Below are 26126 nucleotides of genomic sequence, written 5' to 3' on the forward strand. Positions count from 1 at the left end.
GCATTCGCCTCTGCGTTTTCAGATTCACTTTTACAGAATGTACTACAGTATAGGAATCAGGTACGTAGTATTTTTTTTGATTTGGCTCAAATTTGTAGATTGATAAAAGTTTTGTCCTTCAAAATAAACTTTTATAGAGAAATCTACTATCTACAACTTCATCGAAGACATAATACCAAACAAACTATCTTCAACCTATTGGAACATCTGTGTAAAGCTTCAACTAAATCGTTGGAAGTTATTCATTAGTTTCAATTGGTCTTGTTACTTTCTACGTTGGATTCAGTTAGCTTAGGTGAATTTTGATTGCGGTTACATGGATTGCATGTACGCTTGTCGAAAAATAACCTCGGGAGTCACCTCAGCGAGGAAAATATTCAAAGAAAAAAATGTTGATTTCTTGAAAATAATTAATTAAAAGATTAAATCAAAGTTTAAAATATATATTGACACAACTCTTGGCTCAACCAAAGTTTACAAAAGATCATTTAGTTTTATTTGTGACAATACGACGTTTGACAAGTCAATCCGCCAAAAAGCTGCGAACATGCGAACTCGAATAATAAATGTTCGGGTGCAAAGAGCAGCACTTCTGGGTGTATGCTAAAGTGCAAGACGCACGTCTACGCACCACACTCTCCAGAAAGAGAGAACGAGAGCCAGTGAGAGTAGGAAATGCCAGAAACCTAAATTTGGTGTTTTTGATTATTATTTATTATAGCCCGGTCTTATCAATCAGCTTGCTACGAGGAAGATAACACGCCGACATATTTGCGAATATCATCGATGTTTTCATTTCAATTTGTTAATGTTTGCTAATTTGTTCTAGCCCCCTTCTTTTGCTGCAATGGCGTCGCAGCGGAACGTTCCGCTTGGTGTCAAATGCAATCAGGACGTGTTTGGTTATCACCTACAGAATAGATATACGCAGTCGGGGTTTCGTTTTGCTGTTTTTTTTCTGTTCAGTTAAATTTTATCTGATCGCCTTGATAACAATTAAAACACTATGACATCAATTACCTGTGAAGATTTCCTGCGGCACAACTACTAGCAACAAGTAGATGATCAATACTTTCATTTCTCCGGGGCTTCTCTTCCGCGGGGTTCAATTGAAATCACTGTAAATGAGCGTGTACGACTTTAGTTTTACCCCGAATGTGAACTACGAACGAGTTACAACATTTCAATGATAAATTAACCTAGAGCAAGTGTGCGCGTACTGTACTGTACTCTGGCAGCGATCGGCGGTTCGGTTCACCGTTCTGTTTTTTTTTGTTTGGACACGACACTGTTCCAGATCACCCCAGTTCTTTATTACATCTAATCGAATGATAAATGGTTTATCAATATGTACAGTACATAGCACTGGCAGCTTGCTCTGCTTTGCATTAAAACTGGGAAGTAACAACTGCACGACTGTCACCGCGAAGCGCTGCCTGCTCTGTTTGTTTACATCACTCGCAAATTTCAGCACTGTTTGATCTAGAAAGCTTACTCGGAAGACAAAATATTTTACGAAATGTGCACGCCTTGCATCGGTTACAGGGAAACTGTGACAATAAACACTTTTGTATGCACAAACTGCTGCGTACTTTGCAAACTTCGATGCGATATTTTTATCAGCATCATTGATCAATTTTACACACAACCCGACCGAAATCAAAGGCACACAACCATCTGTAGAAACAATATTCAATACCAGTTCGTGTGAACGTTCGATCGCTTCGGCTGTAACAATTTTAAGCAAATGTGTCGCACTCGAGACGATTGTTTTGCCACAGTACGTACTGGTACTTATATTTGGAAAGTTCGACAGAAATTACAGCAAATTGGCAAATCAAAATAAAATAAAGCTTACGCGTCACTTCTTGTTTTTTTCTTCACTGTTATATCCTATCGAACGCTCTGCTTGTCTGGCTGTGACAACTGCTGAAGTAAAACTAACTAACCAGCAACTGTTCCGCAGAGCCGCATGCCACTTACTGTCGCCGTACAGAATTCTCACACAGGAACAGAAAAAAACTTAAACACATCGCCCTGTATACCCAATTATACATTGCGGGTTTCGTTTTTACACGCTATATATGCACACACGCTGCTGGTTGGCGTTGTGTTGTTTAAATCGGTAAAATAATATCTGCACCGTCACACAGCGCAGCAAAACCCGTCCATATCGTCATATTTCACCAACACACGAAACTGCAAAGCTGCTTAAGTCATCATATCGTGTGCTAAAACAGCCAATGTTTACAATTTCGACTTGCTGTGCTGCGGAAATCTATTTATACCTTCACAAGCAAAACATTCTTAGTATTTGTGGTCCCAAAAGCTCCCGCAGTTCCGATCGGAAACTTGAAGAAACAGATCAACGTGCGCCCCACTGATGACAGACAAAAAAACCCCTTAGTGTGCAGAATCCGCCAACCGTTTTATGATTCACAAGATTGAACTTATGATTGCATGACCGATCCGCGGTCAGCCACTTATGCCACGTTAACAGGTTTTATGGTGTGTTAGAAGGTCTCTTCAATTTGTGCTTTTTCAGCGCTTTTCGAAAGCTACAGTTGATCGCAATCGGAGCTTCACGGTACAGGATATAGTATCCATGAGTGCCTGTTGTAGGTAGCCTGTTATTGCACTAAAAACTTGCGTATCTAGTTGATTTTCTCGGCAACGGTTGCAATGTTCACAGTGGCATTGAACAGTTGTTATGGCCTTGTCGATTACTATTAAACACTTTTATTTTTGATTGTTTAGTTCAAAAGATATGTTGGAAAATGTTTCCTTTTTTGTAGTGTGGGAATAATTTTCCTAGCTTTATGGGTTTGAACACTTAAACTCTTCGATATCTCGATAACAAAATCAATTCTTAACTCAAAGCTAATGTTTCTCGAATATATTAGTAATACACAACAATTATATTCGACAGTGATCGATGACAAAAACGGTAGCTACTTGCGACATGATGATAGTTTTATTTATTTTCATGGTTTCAGTTTGTTATCGTGAAAACCACGATAATTTTCTATCACATTTATATCAATTTTTCTATTAACTTACTCTGCCGAAATTTTTTTTTTTGATAAATATTCTTACCTGTACTTCAGCTTTCAGCAGTCTTTTTTTCGCAGCAAATTTGCCTGTTGAAAAGAAACAAATACAAAAAATGTGTTATAATTTTAATTAATACGTTAACTTCATGTAGCGTATGTTGTACAATTCATTTGACAAACGCAGTGACGAATACTTACTTGCAGCATTTCTCGGAGGAACAGTATAATCTTCGTCGAAGTCCAATTCGGATTTCACGAGGTTTGCCACGTTTAATCGGCATTCCTGGAATATATACACTATTGAAATTAACAACCCGAAACATTGTACTTGAACCAAATGAAACCGACCTCCAAATTGCTGAATTCCCACTTATTGATGGCTTTGGTTTTGCACAGCTGCATCGTGTCCCAACAGCGACACTTCCGGTTCACTATCTCACAGCCTGCCTGCACGATCACCTTCTCGGTACAGTTGGGATAGTGTTCCGGGTCTTCCTTGTCGCGCTTGGGTAAGTCTATGAATATAAACAGGGTTACGAAATGGCATCACAAACCATATTAAGCACTCCTACCCAAACAAATCCCAGGTCCTCCAAATGGGGCCTTAGAAACGCAGCTTAAATGGGGCTCGCATGTGCCCGAGAAATCTCCTGGACCTCCACAGGCTTCCCCGATCGTACGTGCACAAACTTTGCAGCATCTGAAATGAAGATTAATCAACATGTTTACTCGTTTTCATGAAACGGATGTAGGTACGAAAAATGCCACCATCTATTTGTTTTATGTGTGAAAATATTCAAAAGTCGACTGCAATGCATTAACAGTATACAGCATCATAGTAAAAATTTCTGTGTTATGAATGATAAAACATTCTGCGAGTTCTATTTCGAGTGAAATTTGAACAGGAATCGTTCAATCAGTAGATTGCCCCGGAAGACTGCAAAATAAGAAAAGTAGTCGAAGCTCTCAACTGCTTCTTCCTTCTTTAATAAACAACCTGAAAAAATACGCTTCAGTATTTCCGGTAGAGGATTTATAACATATGCTATACATCTCAAGTCTTTTGCACGTACGCTTTCGAGATACTCTTTCTTCTTCATGCATTCTTCTTAGTGAACCTATATATTAGAGGAATGACAAGACACTCACTGTTAAGGCAACTGTCAACATCAAAACGGGCGAGCTGTATAATTTTACAATGCCGTTATCCGTTTTGATGTTGACAGTTGCCTTAACGGTGAGTGTCTTGTCATTTCTCTAATATATAGGTTCACTAATTCCTCTGAGCAAGCACGCACCGACACGAAATAACTCTTCTGTATAGCCACTCAGCGACAGTAAAAAAGTACGCGAGTTCCTGCAAGCGAGTAGGAGTACTCGATTAAAATTACTCGACTAAAGGAGTGCTTGAAAAACTGTGCTCGAAAACGAAAATGCTTTCTTCGTCTACCCGGTTTTGCTTCGTGCACCGACAGCCGAACGTAGAGGAAGAATCTGTAAAATATCGCATACTTGAACGTGTAGGGTAGCGGACTGCTTTGGTAAGTTTTTTATAGCAGAATAATGCAAAACCAGCCGAAACAAACCGCTACCGAAGTAGTCCGTTACCCTATTTAAATTTTTTTTGTCCCTCCGCAACTATTGTCATGCATCTTGAAACAATAGTACTCGGCTGGCTGTGCTCGCAAGAAGACGACTACACGCGAGTAGGCGCGCTCGTGTGCATATGATCTCGGGAGTGAATGCGAGCAAGGAAGACAGCGAGAAAGATCGAGAAATAGCCTGAATGGAGAATACTCCAGTGTGAAATATCGGCAGCAACGAGAAACTCATTGAGGTGTTGCGTTTTGTTCATGAGTAAGACTAACAACACTGGGTGGGGGTTATGTTCCAAGATTCTTTTCATGCATAAAAGCAACACAGACATGCGCAGTGTCGGATTTAAAAGGGGGGTGGGGGGGGGCGTTCATTTTTGGGGCCCTCACAAATCGAGAAATTTTTTTTTCTCTACCAAAAATGAGATTCAATCAAACGTTCGATTTACAGCAAGAAAATTTGAACAGACCATTTCAGTCTGAAACTTTCCTTCAGTGTTATTTTTTCGCGAGCGCCAATATCACAACTACATCCATAAGAGTTCATCTTGGATTCTCTTGGAATGACACAAATTATCACACAAACCATTTGAATCAAACCAGCGTTGTACGAATCAGGGTTACCAGATGTGCTTTGCAAAACGCAGATTTTCAGAGTCCATGTGCAGATTTTATTGTACTGCAGATGTGTGTAGTTTTTTTTCTAGTTTCTGGGTATTGTCAGGGTCGCCTTATATCCGCAATCTTTCTCAAACTGTGTGCAAATTTTTGCCTGTGGATCGCATTTTTTTTTCAAATTGCGCTAGATTTTTTATCAAGAAAAAATTTCCGGTTTTCGAGCAGCTGCACACAGCTTTCAAAAACATCTGGCACGCTGAAATTGCGTTGTGGATTTATTTGAGTCTAATGATCTCGAATGCACCTGGGGAAAGGTCTTTTTCGAAGATGAAACTGATTAAAAATAGGTTGCGTACCACCATGAAGAATGAAAGGCTGTAAAACTAAGGATTGATAAGTTGCGAGTACGACAGGAGTTGAATGTTGATTATTCAATTCATAAGTTTTTTTTCTCGTAAAAAAAAATTCTAACAAATTTTCGGTAACTTTTCAATAACAAATTTCATTTCTGGCTCTGAAGCATAAGTACCAGCAATAGTTATTAAATATCTTCTAAGCACATAGAATTATGCAACTTTTTCAAGTTCCGTCATTCTCGCTTCTGCGTTTGCCATGCTGCATGTAAAGCACATACAATTCTATAACTTGTTCAAGTCCTGTCATTCTTGCTTCTGCGTTTAAGATGCTGCTCGTTTGTTTTTCCTTGATGCAATGAAAACGACAGTTGTATTTTCATTAGGGTGACAATCCCTTATATAGGAAAAAAAGTAATCAGAAAATCAAAAAAAAAAAACTACAGAAAATGTTTACCTATTCGAAAAAACGCTCGATCGGATCGAAAACGGGGTGGCGAAGGGCGATTAAATTTTGACCTTGAGAAATTCGAAAAACCATAAAAACCATGCATTTTTTTCAGATGGTACCAGATCTCGACGTTTCATGCATTTTTAAGCCATCTGGCACAAAACGAATTGAAAACCGAAATTCTATGCACCCCACTCCGTTGGGTTAATTTTTGGATTTTTTAAGGCCAAAATTCAATCGCTTTGTGTAACCCCATTTTAGGTCCGGTTGAGCTGCAATTTTGCACAGGGTGTTTTTTCGGGCAAGTGAATATTTTGTTAGGGATCCTCAAAATGACCTATTTTGGTCGGCACCCTTTTGTGCATCATCTATCGAAAGATATTTAACCCTGAAAAGATACTGTGTTAACACATCGACAAATGACAAAAACTAGAAATTTGGGTTTAAAATTTCTTTATTAAAACAATACTTTTGTTCATTCCAATTTCGCATGTTACTGCTGTACTAAATGTTGCCAGCTAAACATGAATGCGAATAACAAAAAATGTACATTAAAAGAGTAAACATTCAGTGGTGCTTTGCAGTCGGATTTTTATGCAAACGAGCTGTGGAAGTGCTATTGGCTTTAAATTCGCACATAAAAATACGATATCACTGACTGAACAGAATAAGAAAGCATTTACTTTCAAAGTTTAGTTTCGGGATAGGGTGGTCGGTATTACCGACTTTTCGAAAAACCGGTATTTCGGTTTTTATAAAAATAAAAACCGGTAAAAAACCGGTATTTTTATTTTTTTCGGATCAATACAAACCATTTTTAACTACAAAATTCTTAAAATCATAGTTTGGAGAAGTAGTGATGATTGTCCGCGAAAAAAAACGCAAGTCACTCTCTCTGTACTATTTAAAAATAAAACTGAAAAATAAATAAAGGTTGTCGAACGTCTCCGGTAGTGGTTTTCTTCGGCCGGTTTTCTGCCGCAGTCTTATGCAAAAACCTTCCGAAATAAGCCACTGCCGAAGACGTTACCTACATTAATTTGGATTTGAAATTTATTTTTTGCTTAGTGTCCCAGGTTTTATTTATGTGTTAACGTGTAATATTCAACCAAACTTTGGCTGCGTCCTGTTGTTTACATCCAAAAGAAACAGATGCTGTCATTTTTTCTAACATTTAGTGCGAAAATTTGAAAATGCGTGGCCTTTCTCCCGAGCAAAGAAAGCGAATTGTGCACAAATGGGGCACCGTGAGTGGTCTTTCTATAAGAAAATTAGCCAGAGGAGAAGGTATAAGTGTCGGAGCAGTTCAAACCGCATTGCGGAAGTATTGTGAAGAGTGCACATTTACTGATGCCCCAAGACTTGGTAGAAAACCCGGGCCTGTTGATCCCACAATGGACAAAAAGGTTAAGGAATACTACAAGCGGCATCCTTCAGTATCAGTACGAGATGTGGCGAGAAAGCTTGGAACCTCGGCGAGAAACGTTATGCGTGCCAAGGGAAGAATGGGTCTGCAGACCCGTCGGAAGCAGAAGCAGCCAAAACGAAATCCGAAACAAGCTGAATCTGTGAAACCGAGAGCTCGGAAGCTTTATGACAAACTTCTGACCAAAAAAATGGGGTGTGTTATCATGGATGACGAAACCTACATAAAACTGGACTATAAGACTCTGCCAGGACCGCAATTTTATACATCACCGAAGGGAAAGGATGTCCCTGGACCAGTGAAAGCCCTTTACACCGAAAAATTTGGCAAGAAGGTAATGGTTTGGCAGGCCATTTGTGAATGTAGGGAAATATCTCGTTCATTCATTACGAATGACACAATGAATGGTAAAATTTACGTGAAAGAGTGTTTGCAGAAAAGGTTGTTACCCATGGTTAAGCAGCATAACAATCCTCCAATCTTTTGGCCCGATCTTGCTTCCTGGCATTACTCTAAGGATGCACTAGGGTGGTATAAAACAAATAATGTCACATGTGTCTCAAAGGAGATGAATCCTCCAAACTGCCCTGAAAATCGTCCTATTGAAACTTTTTTGGCTTCGACCAAGGCAAAGCTGAGGAAATATGTCAAACCAGCGGACAATGTTGAAAAATTTAAAAAAGATTGGCTTAAAGTGGTAAAAATGGTCGGAGAACACACTGTGCAAAAGCTTATGAGTAGTGTTAAGAGAAAAGTTAGCGAACTCGCGTATTCTAGGAAAAATAATCCCAACTTGAATTGAAACTGGAAAGAAAACACTTATTATCTATATTTCAGAATAAAATGACCCGAAAAATCCTGTATTTTTTGTTTTATTCAAGAAAGAAGATGTATTTATAATTTTCGGAACAGTCTATAGGACCTCTGCGACCATTGTTTTGATCTGTGGTATACGATCCAGATACAACACTGAATAACAGTGTTTGAAAAACTCCAATGAATAAATTTAGTGATACGCGGGGGCCTAGTGTAGTTGGTAACGTCTCCGCCAACCACGCTCGACGCCTGGGTTCGAATCCCACCGCCGACATAGGTGTCATTGGTTGTGAGGTGGCGTGATCCATTCACAACCAACCCAACTGGTCTAGATTCAATCCTAGCCGACACCGGGAGATTTTCTGAGGCGGAAAATCTCTGGGATCACGCCTTCCATCGCATGAGGAAGTAAATCCGTTGGCGCCGGTCCGTTAATCAACGGGTCGTGAGTTAGGGTCCTGGGTGGAGTGGCCTCCCCGGGCGTCGGTGATTGGCACAATAACAGTGGCGGAACTAGACCGACGGAAAATAAGCGAGAATAAAAAAAAATCTAGTGATACGATTACGAAGAACATAATTTCAAAACTCATGTAATAACAAAAAAGACATGCAGATTTTTTTAAAAGGTTCTTTCACATCGCAAAGCTTAGTTTCAAATTAGTGAATAACTTTAAAATTTGTAGAAAAACAATATTTGAAACTGTTGAGAAGTGTATATGAATAAAGTAAAAAAAAATCACGATCAGACCAGAATTTACTCTTTACGAATCCGAATGAATCGAAGGTTAATACTTCTTTATTCTGTTCGATGCTCTTTAAACAGTTCGTCCAAATTATTTTTATTATAATTATTTTATTGACTTTAGCTCCTGATGAAGAAACGAAAAATGAGGCATATGAACAAGTTTGTAACTGAAATAGAAATAAATATTCGAAATGAGAGGTTGGTAAAAAATATATAAAAATATAGAAAATATAGAAAATGAAAATATAGAAAAAGCAGAAACTTTTACACGAGTGAGGCCGGGTACATGCAGCTAGTTGCTAATAAAAGCCCGCTGCGGTATGGACGACGAAGTTTTGACTATGCTACAGCTATTTAAATTTCACTTTTTCAAGGAACAGTAATTTTTAGGATGAAATTCTTCATTGGTTGATTATTTCATCCTGTAAAAACTTTGTATCAACAAAAAATATATTGCCAATCCAAATTTATATTAATTAATTATTATTTTAGTTGGTGATTGTGATTACTGCCTCAAACTATGATTTTCATAATTTATAGTTAAACTGGTAGGTTCAAAACCCACGCGTTTACTCTGTGAGTATGAGTGTGTAAAGAGATTGGCTGTTCTACTTAAACCTTAAATGTTTTGCTTTATTGATAAGTTTTTTGACCTATTATCGATACACACAATCATATCGTCTGAACCCGAGCAGATTGTTCGAAAATAACAAAAATTGATACATGGGTAAGGGTAAATTAATATTTAATGTTGCTTTTGTCTAAATGTATTTATTATACAGGGTGTTAGGGAGCTCACATAAAATTCTTCAAGAGGCGATAGAGGACCATGTTCGATGAAAAAAAAAATCCTCTACGCATATGGCCAAAAGTCAACTATCGCAGAGTTATTCACTATTTTCAATTTTCGGTTACAATTGCCTTTAACGAGCAGAAAATTGTGAATTTTTGAGACACTATTGATTACGAAATTTTCTCAGCTCTCCAAGAGAACCAACAGAACTGAGCTAGCTATCATACTTCTTGTGATAGACCTCGTTAGAGGTGAACATAACCGAAAACTAGAAGAAGAGAATAACTTTGCAGTAGTTAAATTTTGACCATATGCGCAGAATTTTTTCCATCAAATAGGGTCCTCTATCACTCCTTAAAGGATTTGATTAAAAGTGAGCTACCTAACACCCTGTATACATTGTCATGTGATTTGTAACGCCTACCTATGTGAGAAGCATTCATTAGCCTAACAATGATTTATGAATATTGTGACAATTTTTTTTATTCAATTTAAAGAAAAATACCGAAAATACCAGTTTTTTCGCCTCTTCAATACCAGTATTTCGGTACTGAAAAAATATCGGTTTTACCGGCTTTACCGGTTTTTGTTTTACCGGAAAACCACCCTACTTCGGAAACTCTCGCAAAAATAATAAATCTTCAATTACTTGTTTAGTTGCTCTAGGAAGGGCAAATTGATGTTCATAATCGGATATGATGCTACTCGCTACCCTTGGGCTGTTTTCAGTGGCCAAGATCCAGCGCAGAATGCTTACCTGTGTTGTTGCTAAAATAAAACAAAGCTTCATATCGAGGAAGAAGGCGAAACTCTCAACCGAAAAATCGAAACGTTTGCTGCTACTGCGCTGCTGCTGATATATGTGACCAATAGGCAAGTGATTTGTTTAAGCCGAAAGCAAATTCAGAAAGCCGGCTGCTACTGCTGCAATCCACTACGCTACTGCTAATATTGAACCGTCTCACATAGGAGTCAATAAGCTTCTAACCTGATCAAAAGTAAAAAACTCAAAGTAAGTTAACTATGTTGTGTAGTGTTTCATTTTGAAGTGAGATGTTGGCTCGATCGTTTGACAGCTCCAAATATTCAAAAGTTATGTTTATGGTCGTAACGAGAGGTTTGAACTGACCGCAATTCAACAGTTTTTGTGGATGATAGTGACGCTTTGATAACGTGAGCCAAAATAAAAAGTTTTGAGGATAAACAAGTGATTTCTAAATGAAACAACGATGGAGATTGTTAAAGAAGGTTAATCGAACAGGAATGTGTACTTAGCATGGAGGGTAGCCCGTTCAAATACCCAGGTGTTTGTCAAAATCAATATAATAAAACCAAAAATATTTGCTTTTCTAAGTTAACTTAGTTAGGTTTCCGGTAATATCCGGTTGAACGGCTTATATTACGTTAAATCGCTAATATTTTTGGTTATAGTGGTGAAGAAAAACCTTCCGGATGTTTCCGGTTTAGTGCTTTATTGCTCTGTGAAAATAATGGTGAATGCGTGAAGACGTTTTTCAATAAACTGTTCTTTGTTAACATTTATCTGAGTGCGTCTTTGTCTGTCCGAGTTAAAGTCCAAAGTTATCCTGAAGTTTATTGAAGTTTCATCTATGCTGACCAAACCAGACGACAGACGATGTTTTCAAAAAGTGGAATCAAACCGATCAATTGAATTTGTTTGGCAGAAGCAAACGGAAGCTGAAATGTGGAAGGCTGTAAGAGACACCTTTGTAAACAAATCCGTTTCAAGCCAAGCGTAGTTTGGGAAGCAGTTGGCACGATTACAGAAGAAGGAATCTCCATGCGAGCTCATTCAATCTTGTACGGCAATTCAAGACAGCAGAAGTGAAAATGGAAGAAGATCACTTTTTAGCTCAACTACTCCTAACCTTACGTGACAGCAATGATCGACACTCGACACTCGAGAATCAAGAGAAAAAGGACGGTCGAGCAGCGGCTGTTGAAAGAAAAAGAGCAGACTGCCAGGATGATTTGAGTGGTGCGGAATTCATGCAGAAGAATTGTGGTTGATAAGAAGGCAGTCGCGTTCATGGTGAATAGTGAACAGAAAAAAATCTGAAACCGGGAAGATCCAGTTTTGCCTAGACACCGGATGCAGCGATTATCTCGTGAAGGGTGCAAATCATCATCGATATGGCCAAAAATTCCGTAACTGTGGTCGAAACGTATGATGGAGAAATCGAAGGTATGTCTAGCCAAGGTATTGAATTCACCATCCAGAATTTAGTAGTGCTGCCGATGTACTTTCACTGCCATTAAGTCGAAGGTGTTCCGATGTTTCAAGGAATATGAAACAATCGCTATAGTTCAGTGGCAGATGACTTTGGCTGGAAACGTACCCCTGCAGAGAAATGGATAAACGTAAAACCAGTCCTGGACATGATACGGATTCTGGATGTAAATTACATCATGTAATGCTATGACATGGAACCCGAATGGATACCAGCTTTAAGACAAACTGGCGAGCAACATCGTTTTTGCAAGAGACTTCAAGTTCAACAAAGAATGTTTCCCTTACATTGAGGCGGGCACAGTAGACCGCAAATCAGTAAGTGGCTTTTTGTTCCAAGTTCAGGACAACAAAGTCACGTGGTCAAGCTGGTTGGCCGGGCATCTGCGTGATCTTGGTGTTTTGTTAACGCAACCGATCTATGAGGACAATCGTAATTACCTAGGGATGGACCAAAATATTAGGTTACATACACCGTTACATGCGCGATATCGCAACGCATACGAGTGGAACTTATTCGGATCGACGAGCAGTCGGCGGACATCTTCACGGAGGCACTGGAAGTTGGATGATTCGAAGATCTACGACGAATAGTTGGCTGCATAATCAAAAGGGGTCGGTCAAGTAAACACTGCCGAGCAGGCCTTGAGAAGTTGACAAGCGCTCATAGAGAAGATTTTCACCCATTTTCAATCAAGACGTCCAATCATTAGGATCCTTTTTCAATAAACTGTTTTTATTCGTTGTCGTATGCTTGAGTTCGTATTCGTCCGTTCAAGTCCATTTCCGATGTTACCCTTCAATTATTTATTTACTCGATAATTTTGAGAAATAGCAGTCTAGAAACTGCCGAACATACAAATTATTGTAATGGTTCGAGTTTTAATATTTTTTTTCCAATTTTTTCAGCCATTCATTTACCGCCCTTCGATGATTGACGAGCAGGCGACCGCCTGCTTCGCCTTAGCGTAAATCCGCCCTTACTCGTTGAATCGCCTACTAGATTCCACCTAATTTCCACGTGATCTAACGACAACCTATAATCCAAATGACAGTGTGATGATTTTGATATTTACGAACGCGTATTAAAAAATTTATCACCAATCAAATGACATACTGCATATGAAAGCATACGCATAACATGTGCAAAAAAAAAACTTCAAACGCACGTGTACATATCGCAATCCAGTGAAAGATAATCCAATTATATGGCCGAATCTGAAAACGAAACACGGTTTAATATAGAATTAATTTGAACCACAAGTATCTATATGAAATAATTTGTCCTTCAGCAAAGATTTAAATGGAATCAAATTGTGTTTATTATTTTCAGTGTTAAACTGCGATGATGAATTGCAGTGAACTTATCAAAAACAAAAAATGTTGTACGAGTTTTAACTCTACATAAAGTTTTATTTACTAGCTTTGTTTATAAATAGATCATTTTGATCAAACTGTGACTTTTTATGTTTTGAAGGATCAGAGCGCGAACGAATGAAATGCTTAAGAGCGCCGCCTGCTGGCTGGCCGGGTAATAAAGCTGTCCATAAAAAAATTACGACTGCTGTATTATTCAATTCAATTCAACCAATCTTTTGCATAGGTACTAGTATTCGCGCAGGTGATTTATGAGGAGTAGGTGCGTGCTAGACAAACGTGGTTCACGTGTTTGATTCGAAACAGAATCGATATCGATCGAAAATATATTCGTAGGACGATTATTATTAATTCAACTTATTCAACAATGCGTGTAGGATGCTGTATCTCTGCACATTTTCTTTGAAAGAAGGAAATGCTTGCGAATATAGGGATGCTCAGGTTTTTCACTTTCATTTGACGATTTTCTTAGCTTTTGAACAAATGTAGGTGTACATTGACATTACGGTTGTATGGAAGATTGCCAGAGTTAGCTTTTCCAACGGCTATTGAATGAAAATAAAACTGTGGATTTTGTTTTTAGGTTTAGGTATATATTAGCACTTTCTCTCCTCTTTATGTCAGTGTTTTTTGTTTTTTTTAAGGCATGCTTAGTTCTCTCAAAATGGTGTCAAAACAAGAAGCATTGCAGAAAAACAAATTATAGTTTTAACTGAACTGCACAAAAATGTTGGTCAAAAGTTCATATTAAAACATTTTAAAACCAAAAATGTTTCGGTTTTAGCTATGTATAATACCCTGATAATCACAACAATGATTCGCAGTTGGAAGACTGGCCAAAGCAATGGACAAACTTCTCGACCTCGTTCTTCTTGTCTAAATCATGGTTTAAGATCAGTGACTATCAATCAAGATTTGTACCAGACCGAATGTTTGAAGAAAATTTTGATTCCATTTCTTCAAGAACATTATCCCAATATGTTCAGGCCAGATAAATCATCACAACCACCACTCGACCCCATTCGTACATAAAATATGCAACCCAACGAATCTGCCTCTGTGTCGTCCAATTGGAGATTTCTTTAGGATGTTAAGTTCCTTGGTGTATAAAAATAACTGGAGAGCAACAACAAGGCCGTACACCGCTCTAATTCCGGTATCATGAAAAAGCTTCATCGGAAAGCTGATAACGGACATTTCTCAGATGTTCATTTCTTTTTTGTTGATAATGAATGTATCTTTATGAAAAATTAATAAGTTTTTCTTTAGGTACAGTTTTTTTACGGTAGTACAAATAAATTCCAATACCAATGAAAAAAATAAATTACAAAACTAATTAAACTGTTTTCAAACACCGATATTACAGTATAGAATATGACACGATATTTTATCCACTGTTAACTGGCGACCGGGAGAGTTTCTCGCCAACGGGTCTTTGAGGTTGCCCGGGCAGGAGAACATAACAAAATAATAAGTCATCAATAACATATTTAGCTATGAGGACTTATCGTGTTATTCCAAAGATATTTACGTTTCAAACATGCATATGAAAATATCATAAAATTTTGATATCATATCTCGCTATTCCTTCAATAAGATATTTGAGTTAATTTTAAAATAACCCATTGAAAGTAAGTTTTTAAGTGAAAATTGTTCGTTATTTATTATTTATAATATATTCAGTTATACATTCAAGGTTCATTAGTTGAAAATATCTAAATTGGTCATTTTTGTGATTTTCAATGCAAATTATTGGTTTGTTATTGAAATATCAAGGTTTGTTATTCATATTATCTTGGAGGAACAATATTTTTTTTTTACTCTCGCTTATTTTTCGTCGGTCTAGTTCCGCCACTGTTGTGGCCAATCACCGACGCCCAGGGAGGCGACTCCACACCCGGGACCCTAACTCACGACCCGTTTATTAACGGACCGGCGCCAACGGCTTTACTTCCTCATGCGATGGAAGGCGTGATTCCAGAGATTTTTCGCCTCAGAAAATCTCCCGGTGTCGGCTAGGATTGAATCTAGACCAGTTGGGTTGGTTGTGTGTGGATCACGGCACCTTACAACCATCGACACCTATGTCGGCGGTGGGATTCGAACCCAGGCGTCGAGCGTGGTCGGCGGAGACGTTACCAACCACACTAGGCCCCCGCTCAAACAATATTTTGGTATTATTTTTTTTTTATTTTACCAACTATGTAAACCATATTAAGTTCAAAATGAGGTGTATTTTCAATATCTGGTTGTGATATTATAATGATATTTTCTCCTGCTCGGGTGGCAGCGCCCTCTCTCAGAATCCAATAGAACGTTATGGGTATTAAGACTACGCTTTATCAAGCAACTTTGCCTGCGTTGTTTTTCCAACCTACCAATAATGACAAACTTTTAGGATTTTAACTCGTACAGAGTTAAACTTGATGAATGTGGAATTTACGTGGTTAGCAGGATATTGAGGTTAAGTATACATTCTGCCTTGTTTGCAATGTTTAATGATAATCAATGTGGGTTTAATAAGCTTTGATGATGCTCCTGCTTTTTGGTACGATTTTTATTTGCACTAAATAAAATCTGTATTAAAAACTAGCAAATATTTGCTTCGTCTAATACCTGCTTAAGATTCCATTTTAATCGAATTTTTAGTAAAACAGATTTGAGTGAATTTTCAGTTAGAAACTGAAATGTGATGTCAGTCTATTACAAATAAAGCTGGACTTTATTTTGTTTCAGCATTCCTTAATACCAAAAAAAAAAAACAACTTAAAATAACCCCCTTTTGCAACACTCATGGGTACAGTTGATGCGTCAAATTGTTTTATGTTGCATAGCAGACTGTTGCTCGGGGAACTTTCACGCGCTGTTATCGTAGTAAAATTAATAATATTGAAATCCTTAGAGACTGCAATGAAAAAAAATACAACGTCGGATGTGCATGCACGTACCACGGTGGCCATGTAATCAAAAGCTTTGCGTTCATGCTCGTGCTAATTTTTGCGGGTATTATAAATTCGCAAAACTTTGAAGTACCGGTACAATGTTCGCGCGCGTGGTGTTTCTGGGTTCGCATAAAATATGAAATCGCGGGAATTGAATGAATAGCTTAAAGAGCGAAACACGTGGGTTTCATTTTTTCTTACTTTTATATTTTATTATTTTCTTCGAATAGCATTCCATCAAGTTAGGAAATATTATTATTGTTACAGGAAAACAATCAATACATGTTTGATTTATCGTTGGAATGGCGCTTGTGTGTTTTGTGATTTGTTTTTGGTTGGCTGAGGTGAATAAATTTTTAAAGCCATTCAAAGTGTTTCAAATCGCTAAAATTTATCAGATAGATGACATCAAAAAGAGAACTGAAAATTACAGTAGACAGATGTCAGTTTTACGATGCACTTGAATAAGTTTGAACTGCTTGTCGCTTAAAACCGGACAGAAATTTTGTCATTCACCCAAACTGCGACAAACAGCCATAGGATCTCCAAAGGTTTACCTTAACCTCTATAATTTTATCGATATGAATTCAAAACCATGAAAAATCTGCAACAAATGTCGAAAGTTTATAAATAAGGTTAACATTCCTTTCCGGACGAGATTTGTTTATTATTTTTATAGAGATTTCTTTCTCCAAAATAAACATCACCGTCGTTCGTCAAACAAAATAATTAATTTGCATGCATTTTTCAGCTTAAAATTAAGAATTTTCATTGCCACGTTCAGTTTACACGTGTTGTAAGACATGGTCATGATATTACTGACAAATTAGTAATTTATTTAGAAAGTGAAAAAATATTTGAATTTTCATGACGTTCCAGATTTGACCGATTTTGGGTCAATTTATTAGATATTGTGTAAGGCATGGTCAACATTCGCTACTGAACTACCAGAATACTGAAAATCATTGAAAATTATGGTTCTTGTTAGAGTTTTTGACGGTTGGCTATCATTTTGACGGAGTCAATGATTTGTTTGCCATAAGGTTTGTATCCGCGATAATTCGAACACCCTAAAACCAATGTAACTCTTGCAATATTAAAACTATTAGCGACACTTTTCACTCAAACATAGCCTACTTTGATTTGTTTTGACATTTTGTAAACAGGGCTCAAAATGTCAACACAGCCGTATTAAAAATCCTCACCTCTCGATACGTGATCTCGCAAAACAGCACAGTTCACGAAGTGTTTTGAGAAGGTTTTCTAAACGATCGAGTGTCAAAAGGAAACCAAGAAGTGACATAAATATTGGTCGTGCGGATGAACAGAAAGATGAAGGAGATTTTAGAGAGGAATTTGAACCTCTCTATCCAAACTGTTGCTCGAAAAGTAGGTATGCCACCAGGATTCGTTCAGAAACCAATGAAGCGTTCTGGTTTGAAGTCCTACAAAGTCAAGAACGTTTCTAACCGCAACGATAGTATTGCGAATTTTTGACAAAATTTTGATTCGTCAATGGACGATCTAATGCCGTGATGAAGAGTTACAAAGCCAATATTGTACCTATAATGGCAATTCCCCCAACTGTTCTCAGCTGTGCCCAATCGAAGACATCAGGCTCTGGTGAAGCGGACGCTCTCTGGAAAAAAGCAGAATGTCACAGATGAGAAAAATCTCTTCGAAAATTCTTTAAAAATTCATCAAATCTGGACCAGAGCTGCCAGCAAGATCACCGAGGAGACTGTACAAAACCTAATGCACAAAGTACAAGATTTTTACATCAATGGAGAAAAAAGAATACTGCTGTTTGGAACCCATGAATTTTTAAACCATTTCCTATAGTTATGAAATAAATAGTCATGTAAGAAGAACAATGCGTTGTGATTGTTTTATTACATTTTTTGGTTGCCCGAATTATTACGGATACAAGCTTTATTTGTCGACGGTTTTATATCAATCCCTTTAAACCTAAAACTTCTTGTGCACGACAAACAAGATTTTTTTAGTATCGCTCGTTCACATTCACTTATTGCATTGTCAAAGAGTGGGGGGGGGGGGGGGGGTGTCGTCGTGCATTCGTGCGAACCAAAAAAAAAACAACAACCGATCGTTTAGAAAATCAAATCGTTTGTATACTTTAGTATCGGTTGTGCTAGGGAAGAAAGGTAGTGATTGGTTGTTTGGTTTAATTCAGATTGAAACTGCGAGTTTCGTTAAATATTTGGCTTTGTTTTCGGCTCTGATTTGTCGAAATAAGCATTTAACAAGGTCCTGCATTTTCGACCAGTACAATAGTTTATTATCAGATACTGCAAACTTGAAAGCTTTACACCCCTTCTACCGAACGCAGAGCCGCGCGCGAAGCTGCAACAGAACTCCCAGCAACTGGCTGCCATCGGCTGTCTGCTCTGTTATGTATAACCCATCCCTATACCGCGAGAGCAAGCAAACGGACTAGTAATATTTTCAATATTTACTTCTCAAATTGCTAGTAGAGTTTAATGGAAACTTATAATTCTTTTTTCTGATTTCAGCAAGCAAATAACTAACTCGCTACAGTTTACACACAGGTACATGCAGGGTTGCCAATGTTCCAGTTTAAACTGGATTCCTCCAGCTTTTTTCAAGTGATCCAGTCAAACAGTTTATTACCAAAATCTTCCAGTTTTTTCAGATATTTGCCAGTTTTATCCAGTTTTTTATTCACTCAAACTCCGATTGGTTTTCGAAAATATTTTCAAAACGTAAATTTTGTAGATTGATAAATTGTTATGACAATTCTTGACAGCATTTTCAGTATTCTATCTTCTCGCACGAAACACGGTCAAATAAAAGACTGCATGACATAGTTAAGATTAAACCAAACAAAAAGATTTTACCAGACCAAAAAAAAAATCTTCTGTTTATTTTCTGTTGCGTAGCAGTTGAAAAATTGTTAGAAGAATTAGATACCAAGATAGCGAAGTCAGAAATAATTGAAATTTAAACTTCACTGATGTAACGGAAGGGAATGTTGCGTTAATACTTTTGTTAAAGATAGAAGTAATTGGAAAAGCTATATTTTCTCAATTTTGAGATTGATTGATTGCGTAATTTTAAATTTTGCTGTTAGAGGAAATTTTACAGTCCATAATTTTAACAAAATGTAAGCCCGAAACAAAACAGCTCTGATTAAACTGAGTATTTTTTGTGAAGAGTTAGCTCTTTAGTTGCTGTATTCAAAACTGAAATTGGATTTAATCCCCATGACAGAAAAGCGCTCTCAAAATCTTTTTTTTGCTTTTTTTTAATTTATTTGGAATCCATTTTTTTTCAGTTTTTTCTTCAGCCGTTTTCCAGTTAAATCAAAAATTTTATTAGCAACTCTGGTTACATGGGCTGGCTACGCGCCGAGTACGCATACGAATGGATAGCAGAAATGAAACGAAAAGAGCGAAAGAACTGGCATAGCAGAGCAGACAGCCGGTGCACAGTGGTCCAAGAAGGCAAAAATTGGAACTTAATTCCTTAGCGCCTTTCACATTCATTCTAGTTTAATAGTATGTTCGGAACAATTGTTTGTATAAATGACCCGCATAACCGCAAAGTGTCGAAAATTATGAAAAGTTTACCATACTAAAAATAAAAAAAGCTTTTTTGTGTTAAGAGATAGAAGAATGGTTTATTCAGAAAAGTTATAGAAGATTCAAAAATATGAAACTTTTTAAACAAATGGAAATCCTATCGTACAGGTACAAAGTACAAAGTTATAAAGTATATTATATGGAACTTACTTAAAATTTAGTTTTTTGTACTTAACTTTTGTTATTTACATTTTACACGAGAGTGTTGTTCGGAGGAATTGTAGGAGCACACAAAACCACACAATTTCACCATACATCTAAGGGACTTATTCTTATAAAGTTATATCAGATTTCAGCTAATTTTTTGCGATAACTTTAAAAACGTATTGGTTGAAAAAGGGTAAGTGGAATCAAGATGTCAATACTTTTCCTCGAAGTTAAGCTAATGTACTATAAACTCCTGTAGGTTCCGTTTGTCCCAATCCACCCATATAAAAGTACGGCGAGCATATGTTAAAGGAGGTTTTCATATATTAATAATACGAACTTTTTTGTGGTAAAAGATAGAGGCATGATTAATTTGGCAAAGTTTTAGAACTTGCAAAAATATGAAACTTTGCTGAACAAACAAAATTGCTATACTCATTAGGAACAGAGTTAAAGAGTATTTTTTGTAAAAGTTACCTAAAAATTCGTTTTTTGTACTTAACTTTTGTTAGTTACATTTTACAAGAATCGTTGTTCTAAAGAAGCATTTGGGCATACAAAACACACGTTTTTGTTGAAGACCACACATCTCCAAGACTTTTCCTTACAAAGTAAAGGCATATTTAAGCATAATATATAAGTAAAAAGGCGCTATGGAATTAAGTTCCACTTTTTGTCTTGTTGGACCACTGTGCGGTGGCAGCTGGTTGCTGAGAGTTCTGTTGCAGTTTAGCGCGGGGCTGTGCGCTTGGATGAAGGGGTGTAAAGCTTTCACATGACTCTCGTTTGCGGTGTTTGATCAACAATATCAGCTATCAGCATTTTGCTTGAAGTAAAAGGTAGGTTACCGCTCACTCACCCACTTTGAAGATACAGCTCTTTAGATTAGTTCATGATTGGATTGCCCACCTCTAGTCAGCATGATGCAAATCCGTTGAAAGTAAACTCAGTCAAAAAAAATTGAAAATATTTGATAGGTTAAAACCTGATTTTGCGCCTGAACTTTTTTTTAACTATTTTCACTTATTGGCGTGTACTGTGAAAGATGTTTGGTTAGTTTAGATATAACTTTTTCAAAATTGTATCCTCTTCTATGAGATAAAATGGTATGAAAGACTATTATGGACGAATTTTGAAGATAGGTTCATCTTAAAGATGAGCACTAGAAAACTTTGGAAAAGCTTTTATCAAGTTTTAAAGAAATTACTTAGAGATCTTTTGAAAGGAATATCAAGCGTGTTGATTAGCTGCTCATAGGGGAGTCAAACTTTTTGGTGATGGAGTTTTACGGAGGATTCTCCAAGTGTTCTTCAATCACTCTTGAGAACTATTGATCACAAAATCATGTTAGTATTAAAACAACAGTTGGGTTCTGGTAGACAGCAACGTGGTTGATATTTTTCTTCATAGTGATTATAATAAAGTAAGATGATGAAGTCAGAGAAAACGAGGAAATATGTCCAATTTCAAATGCTAATAAATCCATTAGTTTTTACTGGGCTTCCTCCGTTTTTGCAGAAATTGGTTAGAAATTGTCTATGCACCTGCCCAAATGCAAAAAATTATAATTTGGCTATTTGAACTATTGTGCTATCGGAATTGTCAAGCCTTGTTGAAACGCCGATTTCGATCGATCTGATTGCTCGCATAACGATTGCTTTCCCTATCACGGTCGACAGGATTATATACCTAGTGAGCCGGGAATGTACTATTTGGGCTATATAAGAGCCTGCTTCTGCTTAAACGAATCATTTTACTAGTGAATGGCGACTAGGATGGTCTCAATTAAACAGCAACGGATAGCAACAGCAGTAGCGACATTGGCACTTCCTCTATAAGAAAGCTGTAGGCTGTTAATTAAACAACAAATTGTCGCAGATTCCAATATATAAATAAGATTGTGCGTATAATGGTTGCTTTCCCTAATACGATCGAGAGAATTACATATCTAGTGCCGGAAATGTACTATTTGGCCTATAAAAGAGCTTCTGCTTTAACCAATCGTTTTACTAGTGGATGGCAACTCGGACGGTGCTAACTAAGTAGCAGCGGGTAGCAGCAACGGCAGCGGATACCAGCAGCATTAGCGGTAATAGATGATTCGATGCCTTCATCATAAGCATAAAATGAACAACAAACTGTTATTTTCAGGACAACCAAACAGATGAATTGAAGATTCAATATTTTCTCGATTTACGCAGAAATTGAAAGTAAAATATAGAACGGCCCCTTTACTCTCATATGTACACTTGTTCTTAGTTTTACTCTACTATGTGTTATTGCAGATACAGATTTTTGGAATGAAAAAAACAGCTTTAAATATGACAAACCCCGCTGAAAATTTATTTGTTTCAAATGTTAGAAAGGTTCAAAAAAGATATTCAGAGTTAAAGATGAAATCATAAATTGCGCAAGCGTTTAAAACAACCAGCCCAAATTTATCACGCGGTGCCGGCACATAAACTAGATATTCGCAAAGGGTCGCAGCAAATTTTTAGCGTACCAACCCTCACCCCTTAAAAATTTACCATTGAAAGAAGGAGCACATATTTCTTTGGCTTTCTTTTGCAAGAAAAGACATTAAAGAGCAGTTGTACATTACGACCTAGGTCAAACGGAGAACAAACGGGATGAGATAAAAAAACAAGTTGGTTATAGGTGATTAATTATTTAGACAGAGTCTGTGCATCCACGAAGGTTCATTGGAATCTGAGCCGAACTCCAAGACGATATGACGTCCCAAGCGTCTAATGGATTTCATGTTTTTTTTTCTGCAATTTATCATCAGATTGTCTTACAACAAGACTGAGAAAGTATTTTTTTTAATGAAACTGATTGAGTGATTTTTATTTCCATCTTACCTGCACGGGTCCCAGATCATGAACCCTTTTCCGGGGCAATCCTCCGATCTGATAACGTCACACTCGGCTGGGTTGCAAACACACTTAAGTGCCAGTATGTTCGAGTTCACCATAATCATTAAACAGCACACTATCAATTTCGCACTCACTCTCACACTTGATATGGTTCTATGCGTTAGAGCAGCAAGGTAGTCAAGAACTTTTGCCATGATATTGCAATTCACTGATAAGTTTCGTTGTCGATGTTGAAGCGGCTCGCAGATTTTAGGGGGGGAAGGCTTCAACCGAGTAGAGCGTAACTTGAAGCACAACAATCATTGCGGCGAACAGCGTTTTGGTAAACTTCTCCTCCAGTATGATTCAATTGCCTTTGTTACAACTGAACGTTTAGCAAAACTAGTATGTTTCATATCGTTGCTCTACTCTGTGCGAATGCATTCATGCCGGATCCTGCAAATATAAGAAAAGGATACTTTAGAAAATCATGCTTCTGGGTGGGTTTTACGAGCAACAGTTATCTTTTCGGTTGTATCGTGATGTGTTTTTCCCTACTATTGCAGTGTTTTACTAAAAATGAGTGGCGAATAAAGATTTCTCACTTTTTGATTTGCTTTACCGTATACCGTATTGTGGGTAGAATACTTACGGGTCAAATCTCCCGTGCCTAGGTTTATTTTTACGCTCTCCATCTTCATTTGACTGCTGCCACCCGATGTCAATCACTTTTTTTTTCACCGAAAATTTTGCACTCTGTACCACGCTAATATGCCCTATTTGGACGCATATTTTTTTCCTTCTGCTAATACTACGAAAACCGGATCACATGCGTCAGCACACAAAATAATCAATATTTTCAAGTGCTTATTGATGTGAGAGCACAGCTTTCGAACGGATGTAATACTATTTATCAAACATTGAAACATTCACAAATTTACTGCAATTCCATTGAGCAGACTTTTCTGTTTCAAAACTTAACAAAACTCTTTTTCACACATCTCTTTTTTTTCAGTTGAAATCTCACAGTCTATTTGGTACCTTAAACAGTGTTCGTTTTTTGCTTTCGTAAAGTTGATATGAAGTCGCTTTGCGTGTAACTGAATTAATTAATTATTGCTTTTCATCAAACTGTTTGCGTCCGAGAACATGGTTTCGCAACTGCAAAAAGCGTAATGTCCACCAGTGGTACAAAAAAAGGCATAATATAGAGAAAAATCGTACGCGGTTCTCTTATCCTGGAAGGATTCTCCTCTAAACACGCACGACTCTCTGCACGAAATTCCGGCTTCCAGTGCACCACCGTAGGGGAGGTAGGCGTTTTTTATCTGGTGTTTCTAATGTTGACTGTTTGATGTAGGTTAATACAATCCACGAGTTCAGTTATAGATTTTTTCCTTTACAAAGGAAATCGTGAAATGTAAATTGGATTTAAGTTTTTTTTTCTAGTCCACTCATGCTTTCCCGGCATCTTATTTTAAGCAACAGCTGGTTATTCTTATGAAAAAAATATTTAATCTTCAAAGAAAAATGATTAGAAATTGAAGCGCGAAGGAGATTTTAAGATATGATTATTCAGAATCAAGTTTAAACGCATGGAACGTGGAAACTTTGTTCATATCGTCCCTTTAGATTGATTATTGGGTAACTTGGAAGAAACTCATTTTAAAATAATTACAGATCTACATTGTATATTATTGGATTCATATCTCCTAATCATCATTTCCTGATTATCAATTTAGGGAGGCGATAAATTCAATTTGCATCTGATAACGGAACATAACTTCACGCTTCGTCGGCCACAATCTAATATTTCTCATCAGAATGCATGACGTGTCCTGCGCATGCCTTGGAATAGTGGAGATACAAGCAATAGATTTGAGTGTTTCTTTCAATATTACAAAAATAGATACGATAGCTACAGGAGCCTTCCTTACAAAAAATCAAATGCAATTTAAAACGCATTCGCGAGTAGCTTATCTTACCACATTCCATTGTTTAACTTTCAGATGTCCAATAAATCTGTCGAGTTGCAATTTATCTTGATACGGGATGTTTTGCCTTCAGTCTCGAGAGATAAGAAAGGAATGCGCACAATTAACATTCCTCATCGCTATATAAATAAATGAACACAGTATACTTGGTGTGATATTCATAACAATCAGGGAGTAGAGCGAACAATTGCCACTGAAGTCTACGAGAAGGTTTAATCCCCTTTTTAATATTTTTTTTATAAGGGGGGAGTTTGTAATGATTTATTTATGTACTAAAATATCTATTCAGAATTAGTATTGTGTGTTCTGCCACAAATGGTGACATTTCAACACTATTATATATATTTGTACGCTTTTTAGTATTATTGAATGTTATTAGCTTTCGCAGTTAAGATAATGTAATTGTAGGAAAATTATTAAACCTACTTGTCAAGAAAAAAAAAGAAATAAAAGGAATAAAACGAAACTTGAAATAAACTTAAAATAAACTTTAAACTATCTTACTGACTATAAAGTGAGCTAATCGTTGCAATTGAGGATTGCAACGATTTTTGTCGGAATTTGTTGATAATTTGGCTTGACATATTTTTTAATGTTTCTACATTAGCGAGCCTATGTAGCTCGTTCGTGCTAAACCAGGGAGGACGCTTCAAAATCATTTTCAAAAGTTTATTCTGAATCCTTTGAAGTGTCTTCTTCCTGGTTGCACAACAACTTGTCCAGATGGGAACTGCATATAACATTGCTGGTCTAAATATTTGTTTGTAAATTAACAGTTTATTCTTGAGACAAAGTCTAGAATTCCTGTTGGTAAGAGAATATAAACATTTGATATACTTATTGCACTTTGACTGGATATTTTCAATGTGCTCCTTGAAAGTAAGATTCTTATCAGAAATTATCCCTAAGTATTTAACTTGATCAGACCAATTTAAGACCACACCGTTCATCTTAATAACGTGGTTATGGGTGGGTTTGAGAAATGAAACTCTTGGCTTATGAGGAAAAATAATTAACTGTGTTTTTGAAGCATTAGGGGAAATCTTCCATTTCTGTAAGTATGAAGAAAATATATCTTAACTTTTTT

General features: G+C 37.1%; 1 protein-coding gene across 3 annotated transcripts in view; it reads right to left on the bottom strand.

The window, feature by feature from the left end:
- The window catches only part of LOC129722208 (cysteine-rich motor neuron 1 protein-like), a 101448-nt gene extending 77229 nt beyond the window's left edge, over positions 1–24219 (bottom strand). The window contains exons 1-6 of one of the 3 annotated variants that reach the window (XM_055675497.1): positions 23698–24219; positions 23052–23501; positions 3626–3753; positions 3402–3568; positions 3252–3336; positions 3097–3140 (exon numbers count right to left, since the gene is read on the bottom strand). In XM_055675497.1, the coding sequence (XP_055531472.1) occupies positions 3097–3140; positions 3252–3336; positions 3402–3568; positions 3626–3753; positions 23052–23260 (633 nt within the window). In that variant the 5' untranslated portion in view covers positions 23261–23501; positions 23698–24219. Of the gene's footprint in view, positions 1–1020; positions 1119–1495; positions 1824–1858; positions 1997–3096; positions 3141–3251; positions 3337–3401; positions 3569–3625; positions 3754–23051; positions 23502–23697 lie in introns of those variants that run through there. The other 2 variants (XM_055675495.1, XM_055675496.1) reach the window with 2 other exon arrangements.
- Between the last annotated feature and the right edge of the window lie 1907 nt (positions 24220–26126).

Source organism: Wyeomyia smithii, chromosome 2 (assembly GCF_029784165.1).
Source record: "Wyeomyia smithii strain HCP4-BCI-WySm-NY-G18 chromosome 2, ASM2978416v1, whole genome shotgun sequence".
NCBI classification, from domain to species: Eukaryota; Metazoa; Arthropoda; class Insecta; order Diptera; family Culicidae; genus Wyeomyia; species Wyeomyia smithii.